Source organism: Onychostoma macrolepis, chromosome 15 (assembly GCF_012432095.1).
Source record: "Onychostoma macrolepis isolate SWU-2019 chromosome 15, ASM1243209v1, whole genome shotgun sequence".
Taxonomy (NCBI): domain Eukaryota; kingdom Metazoa; phylum Chordata; class Actinopteri; order Cypriniformes; family Cyprinidae; genus Onychostoma; species Onychostoma macrolepis.
Genome location: NC_081169.1, coordinates 29,143,823 through 29,162,664, shown reverse-complemented (window position 1 = coordinate 29,162,664; position 18,842 = coordinate 29,143,823). Strand labels below are relative to the sequence as shown.

Genomic DNA, 18,842 nt, shown 5'->3' with positions numbered 1-18,842 from the left:
CCAATAATTTCCTCCTATTAAATTTGGATAAGACCGAGATATTACTTATTGGACCAAAAAACAGTACTCAGAATCTCTTGGATTACAATTTGCAACTAGATGGATGTACTGTTACGTCCTCTAAAGTCAAAAATCTGGGTGTTATATTAGACAGCAACTTGTCCTTTGAAAATCATATTTCCCATGTTACAAAAACAGCATTCTTCCATCTTAGAAACATTGCCAAGCTTCGAAACATGTTACCCGTTTCTGATGCAGAAAAGCTAGTTCATGCATTCATGACCTCTAGACTGGACTATTGTAATGCACTGTTAGGTGGTTGTCCGGCATCTTCAATAAACAAGCTACAGATAGTCCAAAATGCAGCGGCTAGAGTCCTTACCAGGTCAATAAAATATGATCATATTACCCCAATTTTACGGTCTCTGCACTGGCTACCTATTAAGTTCCGGATCAATTACAAAATATTATTACTTGCCTATAAGGCACTAAATGGTTTATCTCCTGTGTACCTAACTAGTCTTCTACCACGCTACAATCCAACCCGCTCCCTAAGGTCGCAAAATTCTGGACTTTTGGTGGTACCTAGGATAGCAAAGTCCACTAAAGGAGGTAGAGCTTTTTCACATTTGGCACCCAAACTCTGGAATAGCCTTCCTGATAACGTTCGGGGTTCAGACACTCTCTCTCTGTTTAAATCTAGATTAAAGACACATCTCTTTAGCCAAGCATTCACATAATAATCTTGTACTGCATTTATATCTAATCAAATGTACATTATAATTCTTTAGATTGGGTTGAACAAATCATTTTTGCTTGAATAGAACAGCAGCTACGCTAATTATGTCTCTATCTGTTTCTCTGATTCTGCCACGGGATTAACATCCCGTGGTAACTAAGAATTACTGAAGCGTCAGTCTGGATCCAACCCTTAAAAAGATTCAAGATGACCAAACACCTGAGAAGAGATGATGGCAACACCTCAGAGGACCACGGAGGAAGCCAACTCTCAGACAACATACACAATTACCAAGTTAAGTCTGTCATAATTTAAATATATTGGGTTTCTTCTGCGTGTATGTGTATATATATATATATGTGCATGTGTGCGTATGTGTATGCATATATATAGTAGAAACTTAATTTTCTGTAAAGCTGCTTTGCAACGATTGTATCGTAAAAAGCGCTATACAAATAAACTTGAATTGAATTATAGCGCCTTCAAGTGGCAGAGCTGCACAATCTTTTTTATTTGACCAAAGATTGAGCTCATACACATTTGTACCGAGTTTGGTGAAGATATCTAATTTCCGTTCCAGAGTTATGCTTCAAATAACATTTGGCTAACGTTAGCATAGATGCTAATTGACGTACTGTTTCGCGCGAAAATCAAAATTTCAAATATTCAGTGTCCAATATTTCTGAAGTGGTTTGATTCCGATCAGGTTAAAAACCTAGGACTAGTTCGCAAAAGTAGGTCTCAGATATAACTATATTTTGAGGAAAAAAACATGCGTTTTAGAGAAAACACTTTTACACTTTTCTTCGGGCTGATCCAAGGATCGCAACGATGTTAAAATTTTGAGTCTACGACAAACGGTGTACGAGCTACGACTTTGTGCTTGAACCCCTAATTACTATTCTAGAATTTTTTATAATAAAATAAAATTACATGTACAGAATTTTGACAATATACAATGTAATTTATAACATAAAAATTTAATTGAATTTAATTGAATTTAATTGAATAAATTACTATTATAAAAAAAAATTAAATTACTATTCTAAAACGAATTTATTTTTCTCAAATGAAAATATATGTATGGTTTGACAGTATACAATGTAATGCATTACTTGCATGCTATTAAATTACTACTATACAAAAAAATTTAAATCACTATTCTAAAACAAATTTATTTTTTATTACAAAAAATTAAAAAAGTAATATGCATGGTATGACACTATACAATGTAATTTATAATGTAAAATAAATTGCTATTACAAAAAATACAAATTTTTAATTACTATTCTAAAATGAATATATTTTGTCAAAAATTGCTTTTACATTACTATTATAAAAGTAATTTAAAATAGAATAAAATATATATACACCAAAATGACACTGTACAATGTGACATTACTGCAAATTACTGTTAATATACTATTATATAAATTTTCTTATAATAAAAGTAAAAAATAAAATAAAAATATGTGCAGCACAATGACACCATTTAATGTTAATACTTCTGTTTAGAAAAAAAAAATTGACACAAAAGACAGCAGTTTAGAGTTACACAGGCCTTGTTTTAATACAGACAGTTTCACTGTACAGTAACAAGTTATTTACATTCTTAGTAATGGCCTATATACAAAAAATAAAAAATAAAACAACAAAAACAAGAGATGGACAGAGTCACATGGATGTAAGTTATAACTTAACAATAAAATAAATACTTAACAGTCAGAGAGATCGGACGCCCCTGGAGTCCAAAATGACACGATATGAGTCTGATTCAACTGTAAGACTGGATGTGAAGGAGAGAGAAACACACACACACACACACACACACACACTTGACATCTACACCTAACAAGACACTATGTAGACTCAAACACACACTGAAGTGTGCAAAGCAGTTAAAGGGTAAAGACAGTGTTTGTCTCAGACACAGTCAGTGTTCAATCCCAGAAGAGTTTGTAAAAAAGCTTTTAGAAACACTATATAAAACACTTCTCTCTGTTGTCAAGGCGACTGTGACATTGTAAGTTTGTATGGCATTATGAATAGTATTTCATGTTGTGTCCACACAGCAAATATACTTCAATACTTCGCAGCAGGTAACACCGAAGACAGAAACATGGTAAACTAGTAGCTGCTCAAGTGGAAGCTTTTCTAAAGTTAAGTTTGTTCAACTTGCAATGCCTTGAACTTATAATTACAAGTTCAACAAAACAGGTTGAAAAGTCAATCGTGCTTCTAATATATAGCAGTGGTTCTCAACCTTTTTGACTCCATTGTGCATGACTTTTACAGTTTTTCTTGAGTTACTGCATAACGATTAAGAGTAAAGATTTATTTATTTATTTTGTACCTTGAATGCAATGCAAGTCACTTATAATGAAAGCATTGGCCAAATGCATAAATGTAAAAACTTGCTGAAGTTTTCGTTTTAGAGCTTGGTATAACTACAAAAATATATATTCATTCTATAAATGCCCATAGAGTTATACAAATTCATTATTTTCCCAGGTCTAGAAACCACAGTTTCTTCATATGACCAGGTTTTGGTAACTTTTGTACTTCAAATAATTGCTTAAGAGGTTAAATAAAATATTAAATGTTTTAGTTTTTAGATGTGTTGGCCCTTTTTAATGCTTGTTTTGTTTTATTTTAAATCATTTGAAGTCATTTTGAGGCCCTCTGGTTGAAAACCACTGATATGTGATCGTGTGAAGTTTTTGACCAATGAGATTTCACAGTGGGCGGAGCTAGTGTAGTCTTTGATTTACATAAGAGAGCGCTTTTATCACCTGGTTAAGACTGTGAATCTGTGACATACTCTGCCATCGATGCTCTTTTAAAGCCAACATATGAGACATATCTGTAAAATACCTGTTTTAAAGGAATGTTTCATGTTAAAAGTTATTCTCTGGAAACAGCATCATAATTGAAGTCTATGGTCAAACACAGTATGCCGACTTCCACTTTAAGATGCGGTATTTCATTAAGTGTTTGCATCACGATTTACTTCTCGTTGTTTCAGGCTGATATGTGATTCCTCAGAATGCTGGTGAAACGTTAAGGCATCCAGGAAGAGGAAGAGGAAGTGGAGGGGCGGGGAAGGGCAAAGCGGAGCGTTTGATTGGTTGAGTTTGATAAGTCAATACAGTTGATTGTCACAACAACATGTTAAAGGTCTCATGACGCTTTTCAATGAGCTCCCTACTCAGACAGCATCTGAAGGCATCACCTTCATTAAGGTAGCATCACATGTATGATAAAGTTTACATAAAAGAGAAATTATGACTATTGTTCGTTCAGTGCTGGAATGAATCAATGAAAATAGTTCAATACAATTCAAATTAAAAGACTGCTTTGTATAAAAGTCGCAATTTTATAGTTGTTTATTATTTTATTAATTTTTTGTTTTCAATCAAAAATATATTTTTTATTTTATATTTATTTCTTGAATGCGATGTTAGTGGATAAGTGTCTGCCAAATGCATAAATACAAATATATGGGCGGGAGATACATTTTTTTTGCATATTACAGCTCATCTTTAATCAATTTTATAACTGTATTTATTTTATTAATTTATTGTTTTCAATCAAATTATTTTTTTGAAATTTAATTAAATTAAATTTTATATTTATTTTATTTCTTGAGAGCAATGTTAGTGGATAAGTGTCTTCCAAATGCATAAATAAAAATATTTTAACTTTTTTTTTTTTTTTTTTGTGCATTACAACTCATCTTTAATCAATTTTATAATTGTATTAATATTATTTATTTGAATAATTTATTTTATTTTAATTCAATTGAACGTAATTTAATATTTAATTCAATTTTTATACCTTCAATGCAATGCAAGTCACTTTGGATAAAAGCATCAGCCAAATGCATAAACGTAAAATGGAAAAGTATTTTTTTATGCTCGTCTGAGGATCATTTGAGAGTCTCTGGTGGCTAAGGCAGCTGTCTATGTAGGCAGTAGACAGCAAGGCAGCTCACTGGGTTTTGAACAGAGCCAATGAGCTTCAAGACAACATGAAACTGCAGTCACCACACACTTAGCTTATGAAAAATGAGAAATGAATATATTTAGAAGAAAATAATGGAGGGCGGGACTAATGTTATCCATCGGGATTTGATTGGATCGTGAAACATGGGGTTTAGGATTATTGGTTAACAGTATAAATTTGAGCCTTGGTGGCATCATAGGAAATGAAAATGGTTATTAAATTTTGATGACACATTTAGAAGACAAACAATTGTTACTTTAACGAAGTGAAAGTATTTAAAGGGTGAACTTGGATTTCATGTTGTCTCCAGTGAATTTTCCTTTGGCTCTTTAAAGTCTGTGGCATTGGTTCGACCCTGTGATGGCTCTTGATAAATCTCCCCCTTCTAGGTAGTTAAATAGTTTCCCCCAAAGCGGTGATGTCTCAGAGGTGGAGAACAGAAGGCACTGTGATTGGTCGAGTCGAGTGGCCGCTGGTCACCATGAGGTGGTGGGCAGAGTATGGCTGCTTATAGTCGTGACTGAGCTTTTGATTGGCCGGTGAAGCTGCGTCACGTCCGAACGAGGCATCTGATTGGCTGTGGAGCGTCTAGGCTTCGCTGGCTGTGCTGTTTCGACTCAAATCCCTGATTCCCTGCAGGATCCGCTTCATGTGGCCGACTTTAGTCACTCCCAGATCCTGACACACACACACACACACACACGAGATGCTTTAAGTCTGTAGTTCTTGACTCAAACAGTACACAACATAGCATTTGATAATCACAGGGATTTTCACGGACCCCAAATATGATCATCCTCATACTAAAATTTAAAAGGCAGTTATATCTTTCATGTGTAAAGACCACATTAACACTGTGAAAAATTACTATTATAAATGTGTACAATACCAATATAAACAATTGTAATGTCTATTATAAAAATTGTTTCATCATTTTTTTTTTTTTACTCATAGTATTTTACTGTTAAATGCAGTGTTATTCATATACTACTATAGTTTTTGTTCATATTTTAAATGAGATTTTATTTTATATTTTCTATAATAACTAGCTGAACTAACTAAAACTAAAACTAGCTTGTTTTTATTTTTTATTTTGAGTAAATATTTTTTGGTTCAGTTTTAGTTAATTATAATAAAATTGATTTAAATGAATATAATATAAAAATCTAAACAGGGTTATTTATTTATTTGTTTGAATCAACTTCTTTATTTAAATCAAATTAATATTTACTTTAACTCAAATTTATTTAATATTTATTTAACAAATTTTATTATTTTAATAAATAATTTAGTTTTTATTTTACTCAAATGTATTTATTTATTAGTTATTTAAATTATTATTATTATTTTTAAATTAAATACATTTTATTTAAATCAAATGAATACTCTTTAATTCAAATGTAATTCTTGTCTATTTAAAACAAAATTAATTAATTTATTATTTTAAACTAAATTTATTTTTACTTTAAACCAAATTTATTTATAATAAAAAATAAATAATTGATTAAAATAATACATCAAAATTATTTATTTATTAGTCATTTATATCAAATTTTATATACGTTTAATCTTATCTTTATTTTTTACAGTATTTATTATTAAATCTTAGACTTTTTTCCAAGAACCCCTTGCAGCCCTCTTGGAAAACTCCTGGATTAGAAGACAAGTAATGCATCTATATGTGTGCATCTAATACCTTCAGGTCTCTCCTCTCCAGCTGAAGCAGCTCCGGTCCTCTGATATCATGTCTGATGAAGATCTCCTTGTACTCGGCCAGACAGAGCATCTCCAGCCAGACGCCCACTTCATCCACACCCCACGTATTCACTGCTCACACAACACACACGCGTGTTACACTCATGCACGGTCAATGGACGAGGTCAGAGGTCAAACGTCAGGGTCATACCTGGCATGTTGAGGGCGGCGCACGTCTCCTTGTTTTTGTTGTTTTTGTCTTTCTTGAATTTGGGCACGAGGCGGAATTTAGCGCTACGACTGCGCTTGGAGAAATCGGACAGCTGACCCTGCACACAAACACACTTTAGACTGGAGTAGAGACACCAAAACATCCCAAAAACAGCTGGATGTCACGCACCTCGTCGTCGGCCGGGTCGATGAGCTGACTGAGCCAGCTGATGTCTGTGAGTCTGCGTAACTGCTGAGTGACTGAACTCAACGCACCGCTCAGCTGATCTCTCTGAGGAGGATCCAGCTGCTGCAGAGACACAAACACAGAGACAGAGCTGCAATCAGAGCATGATGGGTCTACATCACTGACTGAACTCAATTCAGTCTCAGTCTCAACCATTAACATTACAAACCAGGTCGCTGCTAATGCACATAGATATAATTAAAGTGCCCCTATTATGGATTTTTGAAAATGAGCTTTCATGCAGTGTGTAACAGTGAATGAAAACATCCTGCAAAGTCTTAAATCTGAAAGTGCACTGTGTATAAAGTTATTGTCTCTCAAAAGAAAGAGTCGACTCTGAATCACTGAATTGAGTCGTTTTTAAAACGAATCCCAAGCCGTTTCATGTTGAAGTCAACATGAAACATTAGCATATTGCTCACTCACTTGTTGGTCTGAATGAAAATGTAAATTCTTTCTTTGCCACTAGGTGCCGCTTTTGGAGCTTTAAAAGCTCACAAACGCTGCTTTAAATGAAATCGGACCAATCACCGCAGATTAGCGTCACGCAAAAGGAGGGGTTTGGAAAAATGAATCGTTGAGCGAATCGTTTGGGAGTCGTTGAGCAAGTAAGGTAAAAATAAATGCATATTATAAAACAATGAAAGTGTTTTTGACCTTGCATGCATGTCAACCTGTTGTTGGGGACTCCCAAAACCAAAATATCAACCTTTCATAACCCATAATAGGGGCACTTAATGGAATTTTTTTATCAGCTTTTTTAAAAAAATATGTCTATATAGGTTTATTAAGTTTTAGGTATTTTTTTAGTACAAGAATGCATTGGCAACTAGCTGAAATAAAGTTGAATATATAAGTAATATTTTATATTTCATGTACAAGTAATATATTATTTAATAAGATATTTCATTTTATGTCCATGTTTATTTTATTTCAAGTAATAATTTTTTTTAAATGGTTTTAGTTAATAACCCAGATTATTTATTTATTTAAAATGATTTTTATTATTTATTTTATTTTTTTATAAACTGGAAGATAAGTGGATGCCACTCGCTTATTTAAAAAAAAAAAAAATAACAACATCATGATATAGTATACAGTACATAGTTTAGATTATTGATATATACTACTATATAATATACAACTAAAGTATTTTAATATATTTTCAGTTTTCATTTTAGTTTAAGGTTTAGTTATTTTGTTATGAGCTTTCATTATTTTTAATCAGTTTTTTATACTTTATTTTTTGACAGGTATTCTGTTTTAGTACACACAAATACATTATTTTAATATTACTATTTATTTTTATTTCCTTAAATTCAAAATTTACTTCACCTTATCTTTTTTTTTTTTTCCATCTAATACTGATATTTTATTTTATTTCAGTTTTATTTCAAATAACAACAGTTTTAGTGTTTCCTAGTCATGCGCATGTACGTTCTGCAGTAAATTAATCGATCAACAAGCCAATTGGTTTGTTTTAATTGAAAGGCGGGACTTCCTTTCCATCGGCTGACATATTGATTGATTTCTCACATTAATTTTTCTCCCTAATATACAGTAAACACACATTTCTCTGTATGATTCACTCACCAGGCACATCTTTCCCGCGAGCAGCAGTTCGGTCTCGCTGTGCAGAGCTTTGACGTTACTGACCATCTCCATCACCACGTTACAGGTCAAACCCTACAAACACACACGACGCATGTCAAGGAGGTCATGAAGAACCGAACCAGAGCCAGAGTTGTCATAATCCATACGCTGACTCACCCCGCTGCTTTTGGAGTTTGCGTACACCAGATCCATAGCTTTAGAGCTGGCGTTGACCGCATGAGCCAATTCCTGCTCGATAGTGTGATGAGACTGTGCCACTTCCCTGATACTAAACACACACACATGCACGTTCAACCTATACATGTGGAATATGTAGAAGGCTGCATTTATTTGATTAAAAATGGTAAAATTGTGAAATATTATTGCAATTTCAATTATCTGTTTTCTATGTGAATATATTATAAAATGTAATTTATTCCTGTGATCAAAGCTGAATTTTCAGTGTCACATGATCTTCAGAAATCATTCTAATATGCTGATTTTCTGCTCAAGAAACATTTCTGATTATTAGCCATGTTGAAAACAATTGTGCTGCACAATGTAGAAACTGTGATTCATTTTTTTTTTTTCAGGATTCACAGATGAATAGAAAGTTCAAAAGAACAGCATTTATTTGAAATAGAGATCTTTTGTAACATTATAAATGTCTTTACTGTCACTTTTCATCAATTTAATGCATCCTTTATGAATAAAAATACTAATTTCTTTAAAAAATAAAATCCATGTACCTGTGTATAAGTGCACCGGCTGCCTGTCCGAACAGGCTGATCTGAGCAGTCTCCTCTTCAGAAACGATCTCCGGCTGCGATGCATGCTGGGAAACCAGCCGAGGAATCTCGCCTCTCTGTTTGTCCTCCCACGACTTCAAAGTGTTCTCGAACGCCTGCAAAACAGCCGAACATGAGCTGCGTTCACTTATCCGAGAGCCTCCTCTCGAGTTCCCATAATGCTGTGCGTGTGGCACTGACCCGGTCTCTGGTGAGGGTTTGTGTGCGGTTTTTGTGGAGGATCCGGATGTATCCGGGCGGTTGTATCCAGGCCTCCCCGTCTACCTGCACAGGTACACCTTCATCTCCCAGAATAGTGATCTTCACTGTTCGACACTGATGAAGAGACACACACACACACAGATGTTTAAATCATCGTGTGTGTCTACCTACTTAAATATATTCTGAAGACAAATTTGTGCCCAGAAATGAGTTAAACCTAACAAAACCTCCTTTGGGTGATGTCTTCATATATAAAAACAGCAGGTTACAGTATTTATAACTAGTTCTAACAATCAAAGTCTATGGAATAGGCTACAATACCAGGAAGATTTATTCATGTTTTTGAAAGTATCATCTTCTGCTCACCAAGGCTGCATTTATTTGATTAAAAATACAGTACAAATTGTGAAATAATATTACAATATCAAATAACTGTCTTTCTATGTGATTCTATGTTAAAATGTAATTTATTTCTGTGATCAAAGCTGTATTTTCAGCATCATTACTCCAGTCTTCAGTGGCACATGATCTTCAGGAATCATTCTAATATACTTTTGCTGCTCAAGAAACATTTCTGATTATTATATACTATACTATATAATAACAAAAAATATATAATTCAAAATATTAAAAAAACTACAGTAATGTATCAATGATATTAAAATAACACTGCACCTAATATATAGATTATCTGATTACTGAAACTGTGCTGATTCATATATTTGGTAAGATTTTAAAGTAAATTATTAATTTATTTTTAAATCTTATTTGCCCCAAACTTTTAAATGGCAGTGTATCATGGTTTCATGTTTTATTTTAATTACTGTTTATTTTATTTAAAATACAGTATGACTATTGGCTTAAAAACAAAAAGAATTACGTAGATGCACTATAATAGTACAGAAATGCAATATTATATTTAATATATTATTTGTCTCCGCAATAATTAACTTTACAAATCTAGCAGTCATTTTTTTAAATAATATACATTCACATTAATATTTGAAATTCTGGGTTAAGTACAATGTTTTTTGAAAGAGATAAATATTATTAAGCAAGGACGCATTAAATTGACCCATAGTTACGGTAAAGACATTTATAATATTAAAAAAGTTTGTTATTTCAAATAAATGCTGTTCTTTTGAACTTTCTATTCATCTGTGAATCCTGAAAAATAAAATGCATCACAGTTTCCACAAAAATATTGTGCAGCACAACTGTTTTCAACATTGATAATAATAATAATAATGTTTGTTGAGCAGCAAATCAGCATATTAGAATGATTTCTGAAGGATCATGTGACACTGAAGACTGCAGTAATGATGCTGAAAATACAGCTGCGCATCACAGAAATAAATTACAGTTTAACACATATTCACATAGAAAACACTTATTTTAAATTGTAATAATATTTCTTTTTTTTTTTTTACAAAATTTTTAATCAAATAAATGCAGCCTTGGTGAGCAATACAGACTTCTTTCAAATACATAAAACATTTTAATTATTCCAAACTTTTTACTGGTAGTGTAGATAAACGTGTGTGTGTGTGTGTGTGTGTGTGTGTGTGTGTGTGTACCTGTGCGATACGGTGATGCTGTAGATTAATAACTCTAGAAACAGCCATCTGCATGCTGCCGAACACAGCCACCACCTCCAGGATCTTATCGTCAAACGACGGCGCCGTGAACGTCTGCGAACAAACACGCATTTCATCACAAACACACACTTCCATATTTCACACACTCAAACAAACAGGAAGTCCCTGCACAAACATACATCATCCTCTTTAGTTCCGCCCCAGAAGTTCGTTCCTCCTGCGTAGCTGGGAATATTCAACACAGCGATTCCCTGCAGACTGGGAAGAGGAATCGGCCTCCCGTCACACTACAAACACACACACAGGTTAGGTATGATTAACCTTATAACATGTACGTACACACACACACACACACACACACACACCTCCAGCAGAACCCTCTGTTCCAGGTTCTTGTATGTTCTGTGCAGAAGTTCTTTGGTTCCCAGGACTCCATACCACATCATGTTTTTAGTGCGACTCCTAAACAGAGAAAAAAGAAAGAATTACAAGGACACACTATAATACTAATACTAGTATAAATACTAACTTAATAGCATATATACTAACTATGTTCATCTAGCAGTTGTTTGTATTGTCATTTTATATATGTGAGTGTGTGTATGTGTATATATATATATATATATATATATATATATATATATATATATATATATATATATATATATATATATATATATATATATATATATATATATATATATATATATATATATATATATATATATATATACACACACACATACATATATATATATATATATATATATTAGTGCTGTCAAATGATTAAACGCGATTAATCACATACAAAATAAAAGTTTGTTTACAAAATATATGTATGCGTACTGTGCTTATTTATTATGTATATATAAATACACACAAATACAGTACATATTTTGAAAATATTACATGTATATATACACTTATATAATTAGATTTCATATTGTATATATAAATATATGTAATATATAAACAACATATTTTTTAAATATATACTGTATGTGTGTGTATTTATATATGCATTATAAATATATGCAGTACACACTCATATTATGTAAACAAAAACTTTTATTTTGGATGCAATTAATCGCGATTAATCGTTTGAAAGCACTAAAACATATATATATACACACACACACACACACACACACACATACATACATACATACAATAAATATCTACAAAATATTAAATGATTTTCATCACTGGAAAGAATTTTATTTTATTTTTTGCAGCAAATGTGACCCTGGCTTATTTATTCAGCTTTCAGATGATGTATAAATCTCAGTTTAAAAAAATTGACCGTTATGACTGGTTTTGTGGTCCAGGGTCACAAATCAGCATATTAGTATGATTTCTGAAGATCATGTGACACTGAAGACTGGAGTAATGATGCTGAAAATACAGCTTTGATCACAGCAATAAATTACATTTTACTATATATTCACATAGAAAACAGTTATTTGAAATATAGTTAAATTATTTAATAAATTCCCAGTTTTTCCAGTATTTTTGATCAAATAAATGCAGCAGAAGAGTTTCAAACATGTTTGCGATGTGTCTATGTACCTGCATTTCTCTGGATGCTCGTCACGTTTGTTGTTGAAGTCCAGAGAGATTTTGGCATCCAGACCGATTCCGAAATAATTATTCATCACACATTTCTCTGTGTACAGATCCCTGAAACACAGAGAGGCACTTTCCCATCAGCCTTTACCCTAAATTCGATCGGCTGGTGTAATAACAGAAAGAAACGATGACTCACAGGTTCTCCGGATCACAGTTGAACGGATCAGCGCTGACCAGCAGCCTGGTGATCACCGAACCGCTAAAAGACCCAGACACACCTGCTCTGAGACCTGCACACACAAACACACAACATCAGCTTCTGAACAACAGCCAAGCCTCCGCCGCTTCATACAGACTGACGCTCTTACTTGGGTAGAGGATCTTAGTGTTCAGCATGGGCATGTTCTCTCGACTTCCTGTCTGAGCAGGAAGTGAGGCGGAGCTGCCTATGGACAGGCTTCCTTTACTGATGAGCTTCTCACATGGAGTCTTAGACACTGAGATAGAGGGACAAAATGAGTAAACGAGTGCCGCTGTGTTTGACTAATGAGTCTTTGTAACGAGTAGAGCTTAGTTTTGAACAGCAGATGGCGCTGCATGCTTCAGAAACAGCCGTACTCTACTTGTTTCCAAATCCTTACACACACTTGAACATATATCATAAAAGCATTCTGAGCCGAGGTGAAATTACAGACTAAGAGCTCTTCTTCATCAGCATTTCAGCATGCAGATTAAAAACTAGATTAGAGCGCCATCTGCTGTTAGAATCTAACAGAATTGATTTATCATCGCAGCCCTAGTATCGAGTCGTCTCACCTCGTCTGCAGGCTCGCGCTCGGCTGCTGTATGACGACTGCAGAGATAAGGTTTCTGAACCATCGTCCTCCTCTTCTTCCTCCACCGGAAGCGAAGGCAAACCCTCCTCCGTCTGAGCGTTCTGTTCATCCACGGCTGAAAGACGAGATCATAAACATGTCAAATCTTTAGTTTTGAATTATAATGTGAAGTAGGGCGGGTTGACAATAATAATCACTCTTTATATTGTTGATATTGATTCTTCAATCCCAAGATTTGACAAAACAAAACACATATATATATATATATATATATACATATATATATATATATATATATATATATATATATATATATATATATATATATATATATGTATATGTATATATATATATATTAGTGCTGTCAAACAATTAATCACGATTAATTGCATCCAAAGTAAAGTTTTTGTTTACATAATATATGAGTGTTTACTGTGTATATTTATTATGTATATATAAATACAAACACATGCATGTATATATTTAAGAAAAATATGTTATGATTATGTATTAAATATATTTATGTATGTGTGTGTGTATTTATATATACATAATAAATAAACTAAGTACACTCATATATTATGTAAACAAACTTTATTTTGGATGCGATTAATTGTGATTAATCATAATATAATATATTATATATAATATATTAATCATATGAAGAGTTTATTTGCAAAACAGATAACTTTTAATTTTAAAAACATTTTTATTATGCTGTTTTTATTGTGTTTTTGTAAGAGCTGTCAAAAGTTATAAACATACAGTATATATATATATATATTTAAAATATTTACATGCATAAATTTATATTCATATAATTTATATTATATAAATATATTTAATATATAAACATAACATATTTCTCTTATATATCTACATGCATGTGTGTATTTATATATACATAATAAATATACACAGTTCACACATATATTTATATTTAAATTGTTTATATATTGACTGAATTTTTATGCAATTTCCAGCAAAGCTACGCTACCTTTCTCGGTGTGCTCTATGATTTGTCTGATGGCTTTCTTCAGGCTGTTGGCTCGAAGCATCAGCTGCTCTCGAGGTTTGAAGATGGCGGCAGGCGGTCGAGGCGAACAAGGGGCTGTGACTGTGGGCGGGGCAGTGGGCGGAGCCAGAACCACACCCTCCCCATCCACCTGCTCCTCAGCGATGGTGGGCGGCGGCGCAGACATCACACTGCTGGCCTGGGCTTCCTCGCTAAGCGTTTTCAATAACGAGTCCAACTTTTCTTTCAGCACACCACACTGCACACAAAACATCCTGAGTCATTCATCAGCCAATCACAGAACATTCCAGGTCTTCCAACAGCCAATCACAAAACAGCGAGTTATCCAATAGCCAGCTGACCTTTTTAGCCATGGCCTCTGATTCATCTGAGTTTTCTGTGTTTTTCTCGTAAGCACGACCGACTTTCGCGACAAAGTCTTTCACCGTCTCACACAGGACTCTGAAAAACACGCTTTTAGATAAACCACCAGCAAGAATACACATGAACAGAAATGCACACATATACAGTACATACTTGGCAGATGAAATGACCACCGAGTGCTGGTCGGACGTCAGGATTTTGGAGAGATGGGCAGCAACTGAGTCCTCATAGGTCAGAATGTGCTGCACCTGAAACAAGACAGCCAATCAGAGCAGAGAAAACACAGAACAGCCAATCAGAGCAGAGAAAACACAGAACAGCCAATCAGAGCATAGGAAACACAGAACAGCCAATCAGAGCATAGGAAACACAGAACAGCCAATCAGAGCATAGGAAACACAGAACAGCAGCAGTTATTTTAAAATAAAAGATTTTGATATACTATCTGACATACTGATTATTTAATAAATAAAAGGGCGGAGAAAGGTTATGAAAAACTAAATTACAACTGTTTATGGTGCAAGAAACCTTGACTAACAGTAACATTGAGAAAAAAAAAAATTGTGATTGCATATCAATACGGCTATAACAATAATTATTAATATTTTTATTATGATAATTATTATTATAACTAAATAAAATATATAACTAAATAAAACATTTCTATTGTAATATTTCAATGTAAAGCAAAAAAAAATTAAGAATGATTTTATTTGAATTGTATTAATTTTATACAACCGTGAAATTATAAATAAAATAAATAAATAAATAAAAAAAATAAAATAGCTCCAGATTTGCAGTGCTTGTTTGTAAAATATTGTGATTATATATCAATATGACATATACTTTTATTTTAATTATTATTACTAAATAAAATATTACTATTGTAATATTTCACTGTAAAACAAAAATATATTAATACATTTATTGTAAAGTACAACTGTGTAATTAAAATATTTAATTTTACAATAATATTTATGGCTGTCTTAACTTCTTAATTTTCAAACATCAAACCATCAAGCTTTTATTTAATAAAAGATCACAGAGCTGCAGAATTAAATTGCAGCCTTTGAGATTTGATAACTGCATAAATCCATTCCGTTTTATTTTGATTAAACATGCAGCCGTACTTTAAAGTATACAGTATATATTTATATACTATTATAGAATTTGTAAATATTTTGAATTAGCTTTTGTTATATTTACATTTTAGCATTTTTGTAATGTGCTTTTGACATGTGTATTAGCTTTTTCTATTATATGTATGCACACAGCAGCATTAATCATCATCACTGTTACCTCCGAGTCCTCGCTACAGTCCTCTGTTACCGTGGAGCTGGAGTGTTGCCGTGGTAACTTGGTCTCATATACCATAATACTCCATCTAAGAGAAACAAAAGTGCTTAAATGTTTGTGAAGGAGAGAAACAGACTGCGACAATGACCTCAAACACACACTGACCTGTCCAGCATCTTAGTACTGGCTCTCTCGAGTTTCTCCAGTATCTGCGGTAACTGTGTGTCGTCGTCACACGCCGAGCCCCACCCCAAAACTCTGGCCAGATCATTTCCTGTTCCCAGAGGAAGTACGCCGAGCTGGCACTGCAGAGCCAACACACAAACACACACATCAGCACTCCTCCGGACATAAACCTGCAACTCAAACAGTAGAGCTTGGATGAAGATGGGTTTGATTCCCAGGGAATTCATGAACTGAGAAAACAGAGTAAAACCTTAAATGCAATGGAAGTCGCTTCAGATTAAAGCATTTCCTAAATGCTTAAATGTTCATGTAAAAAATATCTATAAATAAACACAGAGCTGATTTTCAGCCATGCACCCAGATCCACCACCAGAAGGCAGTATAAGCAAAGAAACTGTGTCTGAAACTCTATAGTGTCCTATATATTAATGCCATATTTGGGACACCTATGTTTTTTCCCAAATTCCATTTTTCCATTTTAATTTCCAAAATTCTGTTGTAATTTTATTAATTGATTTTTTTTAGTAGTAGTAGTACATTTTTATTTAAATGCCATGTCAGCATCTTAGGCTATTTTCATGGCAAAAACAATAAAAACAAAAAATACAAGTATAACAAATACAATAAAAACCAGCAAACAAACAAACACAAGTTATATTACACAACATTTTTTAATTGATTTATTATTATTATTATTAATAATAATAATAATATAATAACAACAACTATTATTATATGCATCTGCTAAATGCATAAATGTAAAATGTATTATTTTTTATTATTTAACAATTTTAATTTGCTTTGTATTTTCATTCCGTTTAATGGTTTTTATTTGAATTTTAAATCTGTTTAATGGTTTATTTAAATTTTAACAATCAAAAACACATCTAAATAATTGAATTCATACAAATGTAACAATTTAATAATTTATTTACATTTTTTACAATAATAGGGCTCAATTGAATGTTCCCCATAAATTCGGTCTTGTCTGGTTTTATTAGTTAATCAAATGTAGGCTTGAAACATTAATTCAATGAATCTTTTCAAATTTAATCAAATGATAATTTAACAATTCCTTTTGTTTTTGGCAAAAAGGTGCTGCACAATAGAAGTTTCCTGTTAAAATTAAATATTGAAGAAAAATGGTGTGATATTCCTTAAAAATAAAGTTTTAATAATTGTATTATCATTATTTGAGAAGCACATTCTACAGTACAATAGTAAGATACATTTCCGCCACATTTTCTTGAAATTAAAATGAACTTTTATTTTGACAGGCTGCAGTGTAGGCCTTTAAGTAATGATGAACATTTTTTTTGCAGTTTGATTATACATCCGTTTCTGTAATGAACTGTACCTGTTTGTGTAAAGTCAGCGCGTCTATCTCTGATAAAACCCATCCGACGCTGCCGTCTCCTCCACACACCAGAATACGAAACGTGTCGAACTTCTGAAACAGACGCAAGCTGCGACAGACACACAAACAAACAGAACAAATATGAATCACAGAAAGATTGAGTGGATGTTTATGATCCGGATTTGTGTCCCTGGAGCACAAAAGCAGCACAGGTATATTTGTAGCAATAGCCAACAATACATTGTATGGCTCAAAATTATTGATTTTTTTTTTTTTTATGCCAAAAATCATTTGGATATTAAGTATGAAGATATTTTGTAAATTTCCTACTGTAACCTGCATTGCTAAGAACTTCATTTGAACAACTTTAAAGGCGATTTTCTCAATATTTAGATTTTTTTGCACCCTCAGATTCCAGATTTACAAATCGTTGTATCTCAGACAAATATTGTCTGATCCTAACAAACCATACATCAATGGAAAACTTATTTATTCAGCTTTAAGATTATGTATAAATCTCAATTTCACAAATCGGACCCTTATGACTGGTTTTGTGGTTCAGGGTCATATTTGTGTGAACAGGTGTGTTTTACCCCAGATGTGGCCCTCCGTTCATCAGATCGAACACTTGTGCAGGATTCAACAGCTGCTTGAAGCGCCGCAGAAATTTCACGCCCTGATTATCTCCACTTTTACTGTTCACAAACACCAACAACGGGCTCGTGCAGGTCGGAGGACACGTCGCCTTCCAGAACCCTACAAACACACACATTTACTTTTACTTATTACTGATATGGTAACACTTAACAATAAGGTTGCATTTGTCGAATTTTGTTATTGATGGATTTATTATTTTTAGTTTTGGGACTTAATTGTAGAATGTTACCATTTACATAGAATTATAGTATTTATTAATATACATTTATATAAACGAAAGTTTGAAAATGTTGCCATGACAACTATATGCAGGATTTTATTCCTACTTAACTAATAATTGAATTTTTTAATATATTATTACACTCAAACGTGGTATCTATTAATATTTTTTATTGCAGCTGAGCTAACACGAACTAACAGTAGAGTTGTAGTTTTATTAACTAAT

General features: G+C 33.0%; 1 protein-coding gene across 2 annotated transcripts in view; it reads right to left on the bottom strand.

Annotated features, from left to right (window-relative positions):
• Positions 1 to 2,258: 2,258 nt before the first annotated feature.
• LOC131520300 (diacylglycerol kinase delta-like) overlaps positions 2,259 to 18,842 on the bottom strand; it is a 34,207-nt gene continuing 17,623 nt past the window's right edge. For both annotated transcript variants that reach the window (XM_058744407.1, XM_058744408.1), the window contains 22 exons: positions 18,334 to 18,496; positions 17,741 to 17,849; positions 16,363 to 16,502; positions 16,201 to 16,285; positions 15,055 to 15,149; positions 14,880 to 14,979; positions 14,500 to 14,776; positions 13,483 to 13,617; positions 13,035 to 13,163; positions 12,863 to 12,956; positions 12,667 to 12,777; positions 11,463 to 11,559; positions 11,277 to 11,384; positions 11,077 to 11,190; positions 9,479 to 9,613; positions 9,239 to 9,393; positions 8,667 to 8,778; positions 8,490 to 8,582; positions 6,840 to 6,959; positions 6,651 to 6,768; positions 6,441 to 6,571; positions 2,259 to 5,422 (listed from right to left, as the gene is read on the bottom strand). In XM_058744407.1, coding sequence (XP_058600390.1) covers positions 5,333 to 5,422; positions 6,441 to 6,571; positions 6,651 to 6,768; positions 6,840 to 6,959; positions 8,490 to 8,582; positions 8,667 to 8,778; positions 9,239 to 9,393; positions 9,479 to 9,613; positions 11,077 to 11,190; positions 11,277 to 11,384; positions 11,463 to 11,559; positions 12,667 to 12,777; positions 12,863 to 12,956; positions 13,035 to 13,163; positions 13,483 to 13,617; positions 14,500 to 14,776; positions 14,880 to 14,979; positions 15,055 to 15,149; positions 16,201 to 16,285; positions 16,363 to 16,502; positions 17,741 to 17,849; positions 18,334 to 18,496 — 2,711 coding nt within the window. In that variant the 3' untranslated portion in view covers positions 2,259 to 5,332. The remainder of the gene's footprint in view (positions 5,423 to 6,440; positions 6,572 to 6,650; positions 6,769 to 6,839; positions 6,960 to 8,489; positions 8,583 to 8,666; positions 8,779 to 9,238; positions 9,394 to 9,478; positions 9,614 to 11,076; positions 11,191 to 11,276; positions 11,385 to 11,462; positions 11,560 to 12,666; positions 12,778 to 12,862; positions 12,957 to 13,034; positions 13,164 to 13,482; positions 13,618 to 14,499; positions 14,777 to 14,879; positions 14,980 to 15,054; positions 15,150 to 16,200; positions 16,286 to 16,362; positions 16,503 to 17,740; positions 17,850 to 18,333; positions 18,497 to 18,842) is intronic.